The sequence below is a fragment of the Camelus ferus genome, chromosome 16 (assembly GCF_009834535.1).
Source record: "Camelus ferus isolate YT-003-E chromosome 16, BCGSAC_Cfer_1.0, whole genome shotgun sequence".
Taxonomy (NCBI): domain Eukaryota; kingdom Metazoa; phylum Chordata; class Mammalia; order Artiodactyla; family Camelidae; genus Camelus; species Camelus ferus.
In genome coordinates, this window is record NC_045711.1 from 12057248 (window position 1) to 12072371 (window position 15124).

Here is a 15124-nt window from a genome sequence, read left to right on the forward strand (position 1 = left end):
GCAGCCTCCGCAGGTGGGCAGAAGGCTTGGAAGACACGGTCAGGCTCTAGAGGAAGGGAAGAGGGAAGTCCTCTCCCAGCTCATAACTTTCTCAGCAGTGGGGGAGGGTAGTGGAGGAACTCTGTCCCTTTCTCCATTTGTCCTCAGAGGGGCCAAAGGGTCAGTGGCCCTGTCTCCTGCCTTCCTTCTTACCCCTGAGGCAACCTTTAACCCTCCACCAACCATGTGTGAGGCTGCCTGCCCCCATGCTTTCTCCCCAGAGCTGTCTGAGGCACAGAGAGGACCAAGGCTGATAATGGAGAGCAGAGGTCCACTGGCCACATGGCATGGGCTGCTTCTGCTGCTGCCGCTGATGCCTCCTAGCCACGCAGGAAGGGCCCTGAGACACACTGTCCCCAGCCAGGTGCAGGGGCAGGACAGGGTGCTCAGCCCCATCTGTGTTTAAATGAGCTACTCTTCGGCTCTGCCCTGTTCCTTTCTTTCCTCCCCTGGCCTTGTAGCAGTGCCTCTCCTTCCCTCCCTCTGTCTCCGGCATGTCCTTATTTCAGCTTGTTTGTTTTCTATCTCTGACAGAGGACTCAGGACCCTCCTGCTCTACACCTCAGCAATGGCCCAGGACAAGAGCCTGTCACCATCATGACCTTCAACCTCACCAAGATCACAAAGTATGGGGTTGACCTAATTCCTTGACCTAGTCCCCTGACCTCACCCTCTCTCCATCATCTCCTTTCTTTTCCATTTCTCCCTGCCCTTCTCTCTCCCTGAAGTCCACCTCCCTCAACCTCACATCTACCATCAAAGGGCACACCCCATACCCAGTCCTTCTGTGTCCTTCCAGAACCTCCTCTTCCTATGAGTTTCGCACCTGGGATCCAGAGGGAGTGATTTTTTATGGTGATACCAACCCAAAGGATGACTGGTTTGTGCTGGGACTTTGGGATGGCAGGCCTGAGGTCCAGCTTCACAATCACTGGGCCCAGCTTACAGTGGTCATCGGACCCTGGCTGGATGATGGGAGGTGGCACCAGGTAAGCCAGATCTAGTCCTGAGAGAGGGGTGTCTTGAGCTGGTCTGCGGAAGGGAACAGAACCAAGTTACTGGGTATCCTTTTACCATTGTCATCTCATTGAATCCACATAAAAGCCCCATGGAGCTGCTATTCTTGTCCCCATTTTTTTCAAAGAGGAATTCTGAGGCTTAGTATGTAAGTGACAAGTCCCAAGTGAGCTAGTGACGTTAGCTGACTCGTCAAGTACGTGTTCTTTCTGCCATACAAAGCTGCCTCTGAAGAAAGTGGTGAAGGCAGGCCTCAGGGGTCCTGGTTCTGCTTCTCTTTTCCTTCCTGCAGTTAGAAGTGAAGATCCATAGAGACTCTGTGCTGCTGGGGTGGATGGGGAGGAGGTGCTGCCTGCGTCTGAGACAGGTCTCTGGGCCTCTGGCCTACAAACCCCAGCCCATCATGAGGATTGCGGTGGGGAGGCTGTTGTTCCCTGCCTCCAACCTCTGGTTACCGGTAACTGCATCACAGGAGTAACCAAAGCTGGTAAAGCTCTGCTGGCTGGGTGGCCATGGGGGTCTAAGTCCACACTTCACGGAGAGGGGATGGGGTGAGTGCTGCATGGGGGGAGGCCAAATACTTGTGTCTTGGAGGGGAATAAGCTGAGGGTGGAGAGGCTGGGACTAGGGCTCAGATGTCCTGATTCCAGCATCCCCACATCTTCCCTTTCCCCCATGGGCTCCAACTGGTCCCTGCCCTGGATGGCTGCCTGCGCCAGCATGACTGGCTGGACCAACAGGCCCAGAGCTCAGCATCTGTCCCCACTGGCCTCAGAAGCTGCTCCGTAGAGTCCCAACCTGGGATATTCTTCCCTCCAGGGACTGGTGCAGAACGCAGTCTTCAAGGTAAAGGCCATCTTTCTCTCCATGACCAGCTTGTGTCCATTTCCCTCCACCACTAGCCTCTTCCATCCACAAATACCCAACCTTGAGACCTCAGGAAGATCATTTCTCCCCCACCCCCAGACATTCCCCAGCCTCATGTAGAGCCCTGGGCCTTCTCCCTGGACCTGGGACTCCAGCTAGCAGCAGGCTCAGGCCCTCTCCTTGCCCTTGGGACCCCAGAAAACCCTACTCGGCTCAGCCTTCACCTCCAAGATCAAGTAAGAGAGGGATGCTTCCTGTATATGCTGGAGCCTGGAAGCAGTGGGAGAAAAGGGGACTCCAAGAAGTCAGTACTAGGAAAGCTTAAGGGTAGGGGTTGGGGGATGGGGGGCCTGCAGAGACACATGTTGAAGCTGCCTACACCAAGCAAATGGCTTTTACTTAAGATTGTATATTTACTTGGGACTTGGGGTGGGTGTGGTTTTATAGAAGGCCAAGCCAGGAGAATGGAGGCAGGATCGAGGTGGTGGGAATGGCCAGTAATTAGACTGTGTGGCTAAGAGGCAGAATTGAGGCAGCCAGAGTGGGACCACAAGGTTCACTCTTTCCTTCCCAACTTGTGTCCCTTCCAATATACTCTGCATAAGGTGGTACTGTCTTCTGGGTCGGAGCCAGGGCTGGACCTGCCCCTGGTCTTGGGACTCCCTCTTCAGCTGAATCTGACTGTGTCCAGGGTGGTTTTGAGCCAGGGGCCAAAGAAGGAGATGCTTACTCTGCCTCCTGTGGGTCCTGGCTCCCTCTTCAACCTTTGGGCCCAGCTGCAGGGGCATCTCTTCCTGGGGGCTTTGCCAGGTAAGAAAGTGATGTCCACGTTTCTCAGCACACCACTGGAAACAGCTAAGGGGAGGGGAGAAGATGGGAAGGGGTGCATTTTTAGGGGAAGGAAACCTCTGGGAGGGAAGAGGAAAAGGCTACAAGAAGAGAGAGGGTAAGCGGGCAGTGGGAGGAAATGCTTTCAAAAATTTAGGTTGGAGAACTGGAAAAGCAGGGAGGAGCTTCTGGATCCAAGCCACCCTAATGTCCCCTCAATGCTACCTCCCTCTAGGAGAGGCCTCTTCTGCCTCCTTTTGCTTGGATGGCCTTTGGGCACAAGGCCAGAGGCTGGACATGGACCGGGCCTTGAGCAGAAACCAGGACATCTGGACTCACAGCTGTCCTCAGAGCCCAAGCAATGGCACTGACACCACCTATTAAATCCCTACCTAAGAACCCCCTTTGAACGTCACTCATTCATTTATTCAACAAATATTTACTGTGCATCTGTAATGTACCAGGTGCTGTGCCAAGCACTGGGTTATACTGATGAGCGACATTAACCCTGCTTCCTGCCCTCTTGGTGCTCACGGTCCCCTGGGGGAGGCAGGCATCCATCAAAGCCTAACAAGTGAGTGGATAATTGGAAACTCTGATAAGCATCATAAAGGAGCAGTCAGGGAGCTGAGAGAGCTTGGAGGCCAGCTGCCTTGACCTGGGTTGGGGGGGAGTCAAGGAGGGCTTTCTGAGGAAGTGATGATAGCACCCACAGATACATACACCCCCACCTCCTTCCCCAGCAGCTACTCCTTTGGGACTTTAGCTTCCTCCCTCTGAGGCTGGTCCCCAGAAACCAGGAGGGAAGGGAAGAAGAGATGGGATTTTGTTGTCCTTTAGACTAGCCACTGCTATGCAAGAAAGAAGCAGCAGGGGGCGTGAGTGGGTCATAGAAAGATGAGGGCGGGGGTTCTGGGAAAAGGGGTGGAGGCAGCAGGGAGAAAATAAAAGGGAGGAGAGCAGAGGGAGAAAGCTGCCTGTCTCTCCTAGCCTCGGTGTACTTGCTGGGTTCCCACAGGAATTTGTCTTTACTCCATTAAACAAGAATTGGCTTGTGCTAGTCCCAGCTGGAAAGGACAGATTCAGGAATATCTCTGCCCTCAAAGAATATATGGTGACCCAGCCCTCGGCTCCCAGACCTCTGCAGAATCCTGGTGCCCCAGCTCCTCCCTGGGGCACCCTTTTGCCCCAGCCCTCAGCTCCCTGGGAAACTTCATGCCCAACCCCCCAACCCCTAGGTCCCAGCTCTCAGCCCTCTTGCAAATCCTTACATCCTAGCCCGAAGCTCCCAGCCCCCTAGGGAACTCCAGCCGTCAGTCCCCACCTCTCAGTCCTCATCCCTCTTAGGAACTGTTAACCTAGCCCCCATCTCCAGACCCCATGGGGATCCTAGTGTCCCAGCTTCCCAGGTGATGAGGATCTTCCTACCAGTAACCCAGGCAACAGGGTGAGTCACTCACTGGACCTTCTGTCCCCTTGTTGCAGGGATCAGCCAGGACCTAAATGGCTCCAGGGTAAGGAGACTTCCAGAGAGTCTCTGGGTTGGAAGACACAAATCCTAGGCCCCTCCTTGGACCCTCTTGATCTCAAGTTTGCAAGATCTATAGCTGCCTCCATCCAGTCAGAGTGTTTTGCAGGAAAGTCTTCAGCATGGCGAGGGAGCCCCAATTCAACTCTGGTCCCTGGGCAATGTTCAAGGTCAGCCTGGGCCACTTGGACATGTCCATTCAACTGACATTTCCTGAGCACCTACTGTGTACCAGGCACTGTTCTAGACACAGAGAATGCATTGATGAAAAGGATAGACACAATCCCTGCCCCTATGAAGCAAGCTCACAATATAAGGGAGGCAACGGCCAGACAGCTCATAAACAAAAATAAATAAGCAAGGCCATTTCCGATAGTGGGCATCTCCAGAAAGGGAACAGAATCCTGTAGTAGAAGCAAGGGTGGTAGGGGAGGAGTGACATTAGCCAAGTGGTCAGGGAAGGCCTCCCTGAGGCAGTGTCACTTGAGCAGAGACCTGAATAATGAAAAGAAACCAGTCCTATGGGGCCTCGGGTATTGGCTAGTGGGGAGAGAGGTTAAAGGGCCTCAACACACCTGGGATCGCACCAAGGGGGTTGTTCTGCGTTGTAACTTCCTGGCCTTGAGGAATCTCCCAGGGGCTAGCTTTTCTCTCCTTCCTCCACTCCATCCTGTCCAGGACACCGTGCCCCCAACCTCTCTTTCTCCAGCCTGCCCTAGATTCCAGGATTCCTGATTACCATCCAGAGCTGTCTACACTCTTTCATTAAGGCCCACCCCCCAACCCTGCTTTGACACAGACTCTGCCAGGACCCACCAAGGGCACCTACGATGCCTGCCCAGTGTCCTGTGCCTCCCCCACACCCCTGAAACCTTTCCAGAGCTTGGCACCATATGCTGCAGCCTTCAGGCCTGGTCTGCCCACTCACTCTACCCAATGTATTATCACTCTCTTCCCTTCCCCCACCTTCCCTTCCTCTCCACCCCCCTCTACTCCTTTCTCTCCTTTCTTTTCTTTTTTTCTTTTTTTTTTTTTTTTAGTGGGGGAGGTAATTAGGTTTGTTTGTTTGTTTATTTTTGATGGAGGTACAGGGGATTGAACCCAGGACGTCATGCATGCTAAGCAGGCACTCTACCACTGAGTCATACCCTCCCCTCTCTTTTCCTTTCTTTCAGCTAACATTTATTGGCTCCTGACAGTATGCCAAGCACTATGTTAGGTAGTCCACGGGGACTCCAGGGATGAGCAAGAGTTGGTCCTGGCCCTGGAGAACCAGGGTCTAGGGAGAGAGACACATAAAATGCATTAATAGGGATCTCTAGGAAGTGCCAGGAACTTGAACAAATAATTAACATCTTTAACATTCAGTTTCCCCAGCTACAAAATGGGCCAGTTACCCTACTCATAGGATTACTGGGTTTGGTGAAATCATGTATCAAATGCCTAGCATGGTGCTCGGCATATAAAAAGCGCCCAGTATATGAGGGATGTTACTCTTGTTGATATCATTAGCCTTGTGCAGAGTTCCTGAAATATGTCTGAGCCTGCCACATACAGAAGATAAGGAAGGGTGTGTGATGTGTCTGAAGCAGGGACAGGCTGAGATAGAATGAGGGCAGACTGGGGAGGCTCCTTCAGCCATGGGCTCAGAGGTCTTATATGTCCTGTTGCGGAGTTGGGGCTTGATCTGGTCAGCAGAGGAACATCTGTGTTTCTTTCCTTTTTTTTTAAATTGTAGTAAAAGACACATAACATAATCTTAACCATTTTTAAGTGTCCAGTTTGGTGGCATTAAGCTTCACAGTGTTGTAAAATCATCACCACTGTCCATCTTCAGAACTCTTCATCTTGTAAAACTCCCTTTGTCCTACAATGACCTGTATGACCTCTGGCACATCACTATGGTTTTTTTCTGCATAATATTAACATTATTAAATTTTTTGCTTGTTTTGTTTATTGGAATGGGATCCCCAGGAGCACAGGGACCAGAACAGAGCCTGGCTCTGAGCAAATGCTTATTAGATACATGTTGAATGAATGAATGGAAGTTCGGGTTGGACTCTAAAGGGTGGGCAGTTTTCCAGGACGAGGAAATGAAATGGACAAAGGTGTTAAGTCAGGAATAAGCACAGCCTGTCCCAGGAGTGGCCAGCTCAGCTCCAGTGGAGGGCTAGTTAGGGCCTAGTGGCAAAGGAGGCTGGGGGACACAGACTGGGTCTAGGCTGTGGAGTACCCTGAAGGTTAGACTGAAGAATCCAGACTATATCCTGCAGGATCACAGGAAGCCACTGAAGACCTTTGAGGTGAGGGGTGACCTAATTAAAACTGTATTTTGAGAAAAATAATAATCCTGAACCTGCCGTGGAAGGGACTGAAGTAGGGCCAGCTGCAGAATTTGTGGGACCCAGTGCAAAATGAAAATGTGGAATCTCTTGTTCAAAAAGCAGGAAAAGAGTGACGTTCCAGGTACTAAAGTAGAAAATGTTTTCCTTTTTTCCATCATCCTTCTCTTGACTTGTCATGATATTTATTTAATGTTATTCTAAATGAAGCAAATAACATTGTTAAACCTTCAGCTTACTGATCAGTACAGAAGGACTGAAAGGAAAGAGAATTATGGGTTGCCTCAGCTTTCCCTTTCTTTCCATGTCATCACTGCCAGCAGAAGCAGTTGCCTAAATCAGGGAAGTGATATGACTGAGAAAGCATGTGATAGGATACCTCGATCACCTATGTCCCCTGGAATGCCATTGCCTTCTTTCTGTGTTCAAAGCAATTTCTGTTTATAAAGGAAAGTGTGGTCTCTCAGCTGTCAGCACTCCCGCTTATTCAGGTGTAGACATGATATGCTTACCTTACTTACTCTGAGTCTTGCTGAACCCCCACACATGGTGGGTCCACCTGAGATCTGTGCTCATGGACCATCACAGATGGCATGTTAGACTTATCTCCTCTGCTCACACCCATGCTCCATTGTCCCACTGGACTTCACTGACAAAGCACAGGTTTGAAGATAAAATTATTAAGAAATTCAAGATGAGGGGAGGGTATAGCTCAAGTGGTAGAGTGCTTTCTTAGCATCCACAAGGTCCTGGGTTCAATCCCCAGTACCTCTTCTTAAAAAAAATAAATGAGTAAACCCAATTACCTCCCCCATACACACACACAAAATCAAAAAAAAAAAAAAAGAAAAAGAAAGAAAGAAAAGAAAGAAATTCAAGATGGTCACCGCAGAGCACTAAATCAAGCACAAGTCCACTCCAAGCACCGGCCTTGTTTGAGCACATCCCAAGCCCATGAAGCCTGCCCTGGACTGGAGGGAGAGCTTGAGCGGGAGAGTGGTAAGTCAGAATGGGAGTTCGTGAGGAATAGAGCCAAGGATTTAAAGTGAGAGCTGAAAGAAGAAAAACCTCTCCAGGGAAAAGCAACAAGATTTGAAGAGAGATGAAAAGACATGGATAATGATTCTTAACACGAGGTCGGTGAAGGCCCTTGTACCACCCTGTACTAGACTGTGGTTCTCTGGAGCCCTGTGAGAGCTGCGACTTTACCTCCCCAGTGCGAGATTGCACAAGGTCTCCAGTAGGTGCTCAATAAATGTTTGTTGATCCAAATGGGCAAATGAGGAGGGGATTTCAGACATAGGGTTGGGAGGAGGCAGCACATCCAAGAAGATGGGGCTCCAGGGCTGAGGTCCCAGGGCAACGCTGGGGACTGGGAATGTGCTGTTGGGAGGCTTCATCAAGGGGTATGGTGGGAAGGCAGGGAGTCCCCAGGCTTGGGGAGAACCAGGTGGTGGGAGAAGGGGCTGTGGGAACAGAGACGGTGGTGTTGGGGGGATTGGTAGCAGCTCCTACAAGGGGTATTTCCCTCCTGCGGTGGCCTTTATCCATCTCTGTGTGGCCTGTTCTAGCTCCCATCCCGGCTGGTATAGCACCCCGGCTGGTCTCTTCGATCCGTTTTTCTTGTCTCTGGCCCTTTCTCTATTCATCTCAACATTCTGCCCAGTCTCCTGTATCTTAGTCTCTAACTCTCTGCCTGGGGCCCCATCTCAGCATATATCTGCTTTCCTCTCCGTCTTCTGTGTCTCTCTCGGGTTATCTTTTCCTCTACTGAGCCCGGCACGCCCTCTATTCTCTCCACCCACCCGGATCCAGCCCAGTACCTGCGGTGGGGGTAGGGAAGAGACCTCTTGGTCTGAAGAGGAGTCAGGGGGCGGGCCCAAGCCCTTCCTCCAAATTTGCATATGCATGAGGTCGCCCTGGCCAGCCGCGAGGAGGCGGGGCTTCTGGGGGTGGGAAGGGGGCGGGCACCCCTGGAGCCGCCGAGTATAAAGACTGCGCGTCGCGACTGACGGCCCCGCACTGCTGAGGAGCGAAGCCTTGCTCTGGGGACCCCCTCATCCCCGCCTGTCCCCCAACTGCGCGTCCCCGCCTCACCCCCGCGTCCAAGCCACCGCTGGTGTGGCGGTCTCCGCTCGGCGGAAGAGCCTTGAGCGGTCACCCAACCCCTCTCCACAGCCTCTTTGCATCTCGGATTTCGGGGCGGCCCCTTCCCCCACTTCTCCCTGCCTCACTGCACCCCAATTTTTTCTGCGCTTCGCCCTGGTTTTGCAGCCGTCTATTTTTGCATCCCTTTTCGTTTTACTTCTGGGAGGCTTGGGGGTGAAGCTGCGATCGCACCCCTTTCCCTTTTTATCTTCCCCTGCTCCGACAACCTCCCTTTTCATCGCAGTCGGGGGGCCTAGAATCTGTGCATCCTACGCTGTGCCGCCAGCACCCCGTGGCGCGTGGTCCTGCACCCCGGAATTTGCAGCAGCTGCATATCTGAGGGGGGTCTCCCTCGCCACCCTTGCCTTTGCTCCCCGCGCGTTAGAGTACGTGGGGAGGCTTCATCGCGCAGCACCCCGGCTTCTCCGCAGCCCCCCGCCCCGCGCGGGACTCGCCCCCCGCCGTCAAGATGGTCATCCAGAAAGAGAAGAAGAGCTGCGGGCAGGTGGTTGAGGAGTGGAAGGAGTTCGTGTGGAACCCGAGGACGCATCAGTTCATGGGCCGCACCGGGACCAGCTGGGGTACGCGGGGCCGGCCGCGCTAGGGGAGGGGGTCCGCCAGGCGACGCCCCGGGGGCACCAGGTCTCGTCGGTCCAGCCCCAGCTCCCTTCCCGGGTCCCCGGTGTCCAGTCCCCCTGCCTGGCTCTGGGCTGGGAGGGGGCCGAATCGCAGGTCTAATCTCCCTGGCTGGCCGCTGCGGAGGCGGAGAAAGTAGGTCACTGCCGCCTTCCTGCCCCCCGCGGAGCCCCCTCGCGCGGGGGGTCGCGGGCTCTGCGCGCCTGTCCGCGCCGCGGCGCTCGCGCTCCCTGTCGGGGCCGGTCAGCGCCACACGGTCGTCCCCCCTTCCCCAGAATAGCGCCCCTTCCCTCCCTCTGGCTCTCCCTAGCTAGCCAACCCCTTCTATTTTTAGCTCGTGCCCACCCCTTGGACCCTGGGAACATTCATGAGAGGGCGGGTCTTGGAGAGGTGGGGTGTGTATAGGAGGGGGTTCTTTACAGCGGAAGTTGTCTGTATCCTACTGCCGAGTATTTTGGAGCCTTTTGTGGCTGCTTTGTGGGTGGGAGGGTTGTTGGCCAGGGGTGCCACTGTGAGGTTTTCGAGGTTAGATGTTTGGCTCTGATGTCGCAGGCAGAGGGAGTGGTCACTAGTGCTGAGATGCGTACATCATCTGGCCCAGTGTGTCTGTGGGCTTGGGGTGGCCTGGCACCTTCCCCACCTTCCCCACCCATACCTTGGTGGGACTCACGAGGTGTGGAGGGAGTTGTGTCTGGTTGAGGGTTTGGTGCTGGACATAGGTGCCGGTGACAGGTGGAATTCTTCCAAAAGGGATTTTCAAGCTGGGAAGTCGAAGCACATGGACGTTGTGTGACACACTTTACAGTTCATCCACACTGATTGAAGCTATCCCCGTTAGCCCACCCACCTAGGGGCCCTTGAGGTGGGTCTGATGCAGTCCTTGCTGCAGGAAACTTGCAGTTCAGCCCCTGGGACTGGAGGGGTCCATGAGTTCTTGGGAGAATCTGAGGCAGCTTCATGGGGTATGTGTCTTCTGAGATGGAAGAACTGAGGGTCTGGGGTAGTGGAAACAGCAGGTACTCACACTAGGCTGAGGAGTGACGGACGGAGTGATGAGTCAGATCCACCAAGGACCAGCTCTTTGCCTGGAAGGCTATGTGAGATCTACCTTTACTCCCAGCTCTGCCCTGGGTGCTGTGTGTGAGTTGGGAGTGGATGACAGTTGAAGGTTCTGGTCAGCTGTCTCTGAGAGACTCTGCAGCTTGACAGGAGCCTCATTCAAGGTTTGGCTTTTGTGGGGCTCCAAGAGAGAGAAGATTTTGCTGTTTGAGGGTGAGGGTCCACACTCTCGGGGATGGGATGAGAGTTTGGTTGTGAAGCCAGGCCAGTGCCAGCTTAAAAAGTCATTGTGCTGGACAGCTTCAAGCATGAGTACCGATACAGTGGAAACAGATGTGCCTTTTCAGGGTCATGAAAGTTGAGAAGTTAGAAATGTAATTTGAGGCAAAATGATTGCGGCCTGTTCTAGAGGTTGTCCCAGCAATGAGAGTTTAGGTCTCTTGTGGCCTCCACAAGGTTGGGCCTCACTGTCCTGTAGGACTAGTTGGGGCTGGGGAGTCATGGCTGGAAGCCAGACACAACTGTCTTTTTCCAGCTGGTCCCTTTTTGCTCCCAGGGGAAGTCTCCAAGATGTTCGTGAGGCTCTTCGACCTATTCCTGTGTAGAACTCTGAACGGGAGTGGGGTGTGTGGGAATAGGTGAGGTCATCAAGGAAGACCTGGTGCCTGCTGACCCTGTTTCCTCCTCCATAGCCTTTATCCTCCTCTTTTACCTCGTCTTCTATGGCTTCCTCACCGCCATGTTCACCCTCACCATGTGGGTGATGCTGCAGACTGTCTCTGACCATACCCCCAAGTACCAGGACCGACTGGCCACGCCGGGTGAGTGATGCAGCTCCCCCCACCAGCCACTCTATCTTGTGCCCCCATGCCTCCAAGAGGAACTCACAGGACGAGAACTCACAGTTCTTCTCAGAGGTTTGGTTCTGATGATCCAGTCGCCGTGTGCTGGGAAGTTCTTCTTGAAGTCTGCCTTCCCATTTCCCACAGCAGAGAGCTATGTGATCTGGGGAGGTGGCAGATGTTCACAGGAGATCTTCCTCCAGTGGAGATGATCTCAGATCTTCACCCTATCCCTCACCCTGGTTTGTTCATCGTCTTCCCTCTGTGTGTGGTCCCTCGTCTTATATATGCTTCTCACTCTTGCCTTTATTGGCTAGGCTTGATGATTCGCCCTAAGACTGAGAACCTTGATGTCATTGTCAACGTGAGTGACACTGAAAGCTGGGACCAGCATGTTCAGAAGCTCAACAAGTTCTTGGAGCGTGAGTGTGGTTCTGATGATATGGCTGTGCAGGACCTCCGGAAGGGAACTGGGGACCCTGGGATCGGAACATTAGGCCCATGACTCTCTCTCCCCCACCTCCTTAGCTTACAACGACTCCATCCAAGCCCAAAAGAATGACGTCTGCCGCCCTGGGCGCTATTATGAACAACCAGATAACGGAGTCCTCAACTACCCAAAACGTGCCTGCCAGTTCAACCGGACCCAGCTGGGCGACTGCTCGGGCATTGGGGACCCCACCCACTATGGTTATAGCACTGGACAGCCCTGTGTCTTCATCAAGATGAACCGGGTACCCAGGACCTTAGTTCCCAGGGAGAACGGAGGAGGGATCTGGGACCACCATCTGCTGGCAGTTGCTTCCTTTCACTGGGGCTCATGGGCTTTGGGAGATTTTTAGATGTTTGAGTGGCTGAGAGAACAAGAGAGATGGGGCCATTGATGGCTGAGAGCATGGCTGGAAAGCTGGATACTTATGTCTTTGACAACTTCTTTCTCTAATCCTCACCACTCTTTCTCCTAACTCCAGGTCATCAACTTCTATGCAGGAGCGAACCAGAGCATGAATGTTACCTGCATGGGGAAGGTGAGTTTGTTGGGCCTTGTCCACCTGCCCTCCTGTTTGTCCTTCAAGGTTTCCCTGTCATTCACTCATCTCTCCCTATCTCCTTTGCTCCCAGAGGCCCCATCACCATAGGGACAAGGGGGTAAGAGTGGACTCCAGTATGGCTCCAACCCCAAGGGGCTCCCACCCCTCTTGCTTCTCTCTAGGATACAGAAGCTTGCTCTTTGGTGTGGATAGATAACCCCTTCCTGACTCTACCTACCACCTTCTCGCCCTAACCCTTCCATCTTCTCTATTCCCTGACCATGCTTTTCCCTCTCCCTCCCATATCTCTCCTGCCCCTCTATTCTTTTTAAGTATCTAGTAGCTGCTGATCTGTAAATGCCACCTGCCACCACTAAGTTGTCCTTGGAACCCTGGACCCCCCACCTCTGTCCTCTCTAGGAACTTTATGCTCCTCTTCAGTCAACCCCCTCTTTCCTTCCTACTGAGTCCTTACTCATTTATCTGTTCTCTCTTGGCTCTGCTCCAGAAACCGATTCCTGAGGATGGGGTAAGAATTTGGGGTGGGAGGGCAGTAGGAGGCTTCAGGCTCATTAGCGCCCTTCAGGACTTCCCAGTCCGATGAGAGACGGGACACCTCTCCTGCGCACACGCAAACCCACCCGGACTCAGCTCAGGGGAAACGGATTTGAGACAGACTAATTTGGGGTGAAGGAAGAACAGAGGACAGTCTGGAGAGCTTCTGGGTTCCTGCCATCCCTAATATGCTCTCCCCCACCCTCCTGCGCCCCCACAGCGAGATGAAGATGCCGAGAATCTCGGCAGCTTCGTCATGTTCCCGGCGAACGGCAACATCGACCTCATGTACTTCCCCTACTACGGCAAAAAGTTCCACGTAAGTCCCGTGGGAGGTGGGGGGCCCCAGGGGAGCGGGGTCCTGGGGAGGAGGCCTCGTTGCCGCGGGCCTGCACCCTCGCTCTCCTCCCCTGGCCCAGGTGAACTACACGCAGCCCCTCGTGGCCGTGAAGTTCCTGAATGTGACCCCTAACGTGGAGGTGAACGTGGAATGCCGCATCAATGCCGCCAACATCGCCACCGACGACGAGCGCGACAAGTTCGCAGGGCGCGTGGCCTTCAAACTCCGCATCAACAAAACCTGAGACCCCTTCCTCCCGCCCCCACCTCTTTTCCTATGGATGCTTCTGGAATGTCCGCTACCTTGCCTGAGCCCTCCCTCACCCACCCCAAAGGTATTTTTTATAACAGAGCTATGGCTTGTCTGAGCCTCGTGCCCCTTTCCTTTACTTCTGAGTGCATTGTGATTCCCTGGCTACACACATTCTCCACCACCTTCTTCCCATCCTAGCTCAGTCAGAGACAGGGAGACAAGACCCCAAGATGGTCACAGAGGAAGTAGGAGCCTTTCTAGTTCTGGCATAGCAGTGAGTGGGGCATCCTCCCAGCTACCCACCTTCCTGCCCTCTTGTCCTGAGTGAAGGTGCCCACTCTCCCATCCACCCACCTTCTCACTCACACACACACACACACACACACACACACACACACACACACACACACACACACGTCTCATTTCACCCCTTAGCTTCCAGACATGAATGTGGCATCCTTCTTTTTTTTTTAAACTGAAGTATGGTTGACCTATAACACTACCTTAGTTCCAGGTGCACAGCATAGTGATTTAATATTTCTGTACATTACAAACTGGTCACCACTGTGGCCCTCCATCCTTCCATTCACTCTGCCACTGTCACCTTCCTCTGTCTCCCACACCTTCTGCCTTGTCTACGACAGTCACTGTCTCGGTGGCTTTTGTCTTGTCTGGCTCCTCTGGCTGCTCTTCCCCTACTTCTCCATTCCTATTCCCTCCACTGAAAGGGGACCGCTTGTGACTGAGGACAAGGTGGCTCAGTGGCCTTTTCTCTTTCCTGGCACATCCAGCTTCTGACTGCATGTTGACTGCGTGAGCTGGGAATGAAGGTCTGGAAGAGAAGTCCGTGTTGGTTCTTGAAAGTTCTCTTCCTGGTCCTTCTTGTCACCCAACTAGGCACTCCTCAGAGGGGCGGGGTTGACCTAGGCTGAATATCCACTTTGTTTTTTCCGACGGCTCCCTTCCCCCTGTTCCCTTTCCCAGAATATCCTTCAAGTTCTACTTCCCAGGCGCCCTGGGGGAGGGGCAGCCATTTTGGCTGGGTCCCCAGTGGCCACCTTGGAAACGTCAGCTGGCGACGGGAGGACTCTTCCACCTTATTCCCCTGCGCCCAGATCTGCCCCCACGATCCTCCCTCTGGCTTCTCTTAACAAGTTATCAACTAATCACTAACTCCTTCCCTTTCCTCCGCATGCCAGCCTGAAAATTGCAAACACCTCCTCAATCTGAGGCTCTGAGTTTCTTGGCCCTGTCTCCCTCAGACCCCTTTGCCTTTTTAAACAACCCCCTAGTGCCCACAGAATGTTAAATGAGGGACCGCCTGTGTTCTTGAATTAGAGAGGGATTTTAACTCTTTCTTCCCCCACACCCTTCACTTCGTCACCTCCCACTTCCCCTCCTTTTTTTTTTTTTTGATGCTGCAGCTTCCACACCCCACCCACAGATGGACCCTTCCTGTTTTTACTCTTGCTGGATCTGAGTCTCTTCCCTTTGGGTCCCCATATTTCCCTGCTCTCCCCTCTCCCCAGTGGTCTCTCTCTGCAGTTATTTAATGCCTGTGTCAGATCTACTGTAAAAAGAGGATAAAGTACAATAAAATGAGAGCAATTATATATATATAAATATATATCATACATGGA

The 15124-nt window shown here is 53.2% G+C and overlaps 2 protein-coding genes across 3 annotated transcripts; both read left to right on the forward strand.

The window, feature by feature from the left end:
- Positions 1–251: 251 nt before the first annotated feature.
- On the forward strand, positions 252–3135 carry SHBG (sex hormone binding globulin). Of its 2 annotated transcripts, XM_006175813.2 has the most exons (8): positions 252–403; positions 574–665; positions 839–1028; positions 1349–1512; positions 1742–1902; positions 2023–2159; positions 2529–2733; positions 2987–3135. In XM_006175813.2, the coding sequence occupies exons 1-8, from the start codon at positions 296–298 to the stop codon at positions 3133–3135; spliced, it is 1206 nt and encodes a 401-aa protein (XP_006175875.2). In that variant the 5' UTR covers positions 252–295. The 2 variants fall into 2 exon arrangements, with proteins under 2 accessions (XP_006175875.2, XP_014407111.2); XM_014551625.2 differs by lacking the exons at positions 252–403; positions 574–665 and having other exon boundaries at positions 836–989; positions 1402–1512.
- A 5679-nt stretch (positions 3136–8814) lies between these two features.
- On the forward strand, positions 8815–15124 carry ATP1B2 (ATPase Na+/K+ transporting subunit beta 2). Its single transcript, XM_032498693.1, has 7 exons — positions 8815–9350; positions 11157–11285; positions 11624–11728; positions 11835–12040; positions 12278–12334; positions 13113–13211; positions 13312–15124. The coding sequence occupies exons 1-7, from the start codon at positions 9239–9241 to the stop codon at positions 13474–13476; spliced, it is 873 nt and encodes a 290-aa protein (XP_032354584.1). The 5' UTR covers positions 8815–9238; the 3' UTR covers positions 13477–15124.

Bases quoted from the DNA above. Each gene is read 5' to 3' on its own strand.
- ATP1B2 (XM_032498693.1), top strand. From the start codon at position 9,239: ATGGTCATCCAGAAAGAGAAGAAGAGCTGCGGGCAGGTGGTTGAGGAG. The intron at 11,729-11,834 runs GTGAGTGTGGTT...CCACCTCCTTAG, and splicing joins GCTCAACAAGTTCTTGGAGC to CTTACAACGACTCCATCCAA. The intron at 12,041-12,277 runs GTACCCAGGACC...TCCTAACTCCAG, and splicing joins TCTTCATCAAGATGAACCGG to GTCATCAACTTCTATGCAGG.
- SHBG (XM_006175813.2), top strand. From the start codon at position 296: ATGGAGAGCAGAGGTCCACTGGCCACATGGCATGGGCTGCTTCTGCTG. The intron at 1,029-1,348 runs GTAAGCCAGATC...TCCTTCCTGCAG, and splicing joins ATGATGGGAGGTGGCACCAG to TTAGAAGTGAAGATCCATAG. The intron at 2,734-2,986 runs GTAAGAAAGTGA...ACCTCCCTCTAG, and splicing joins CTTCCTGGGGGCTTTGCCAG to GAGAGGCCTCTTCTGCCTCC.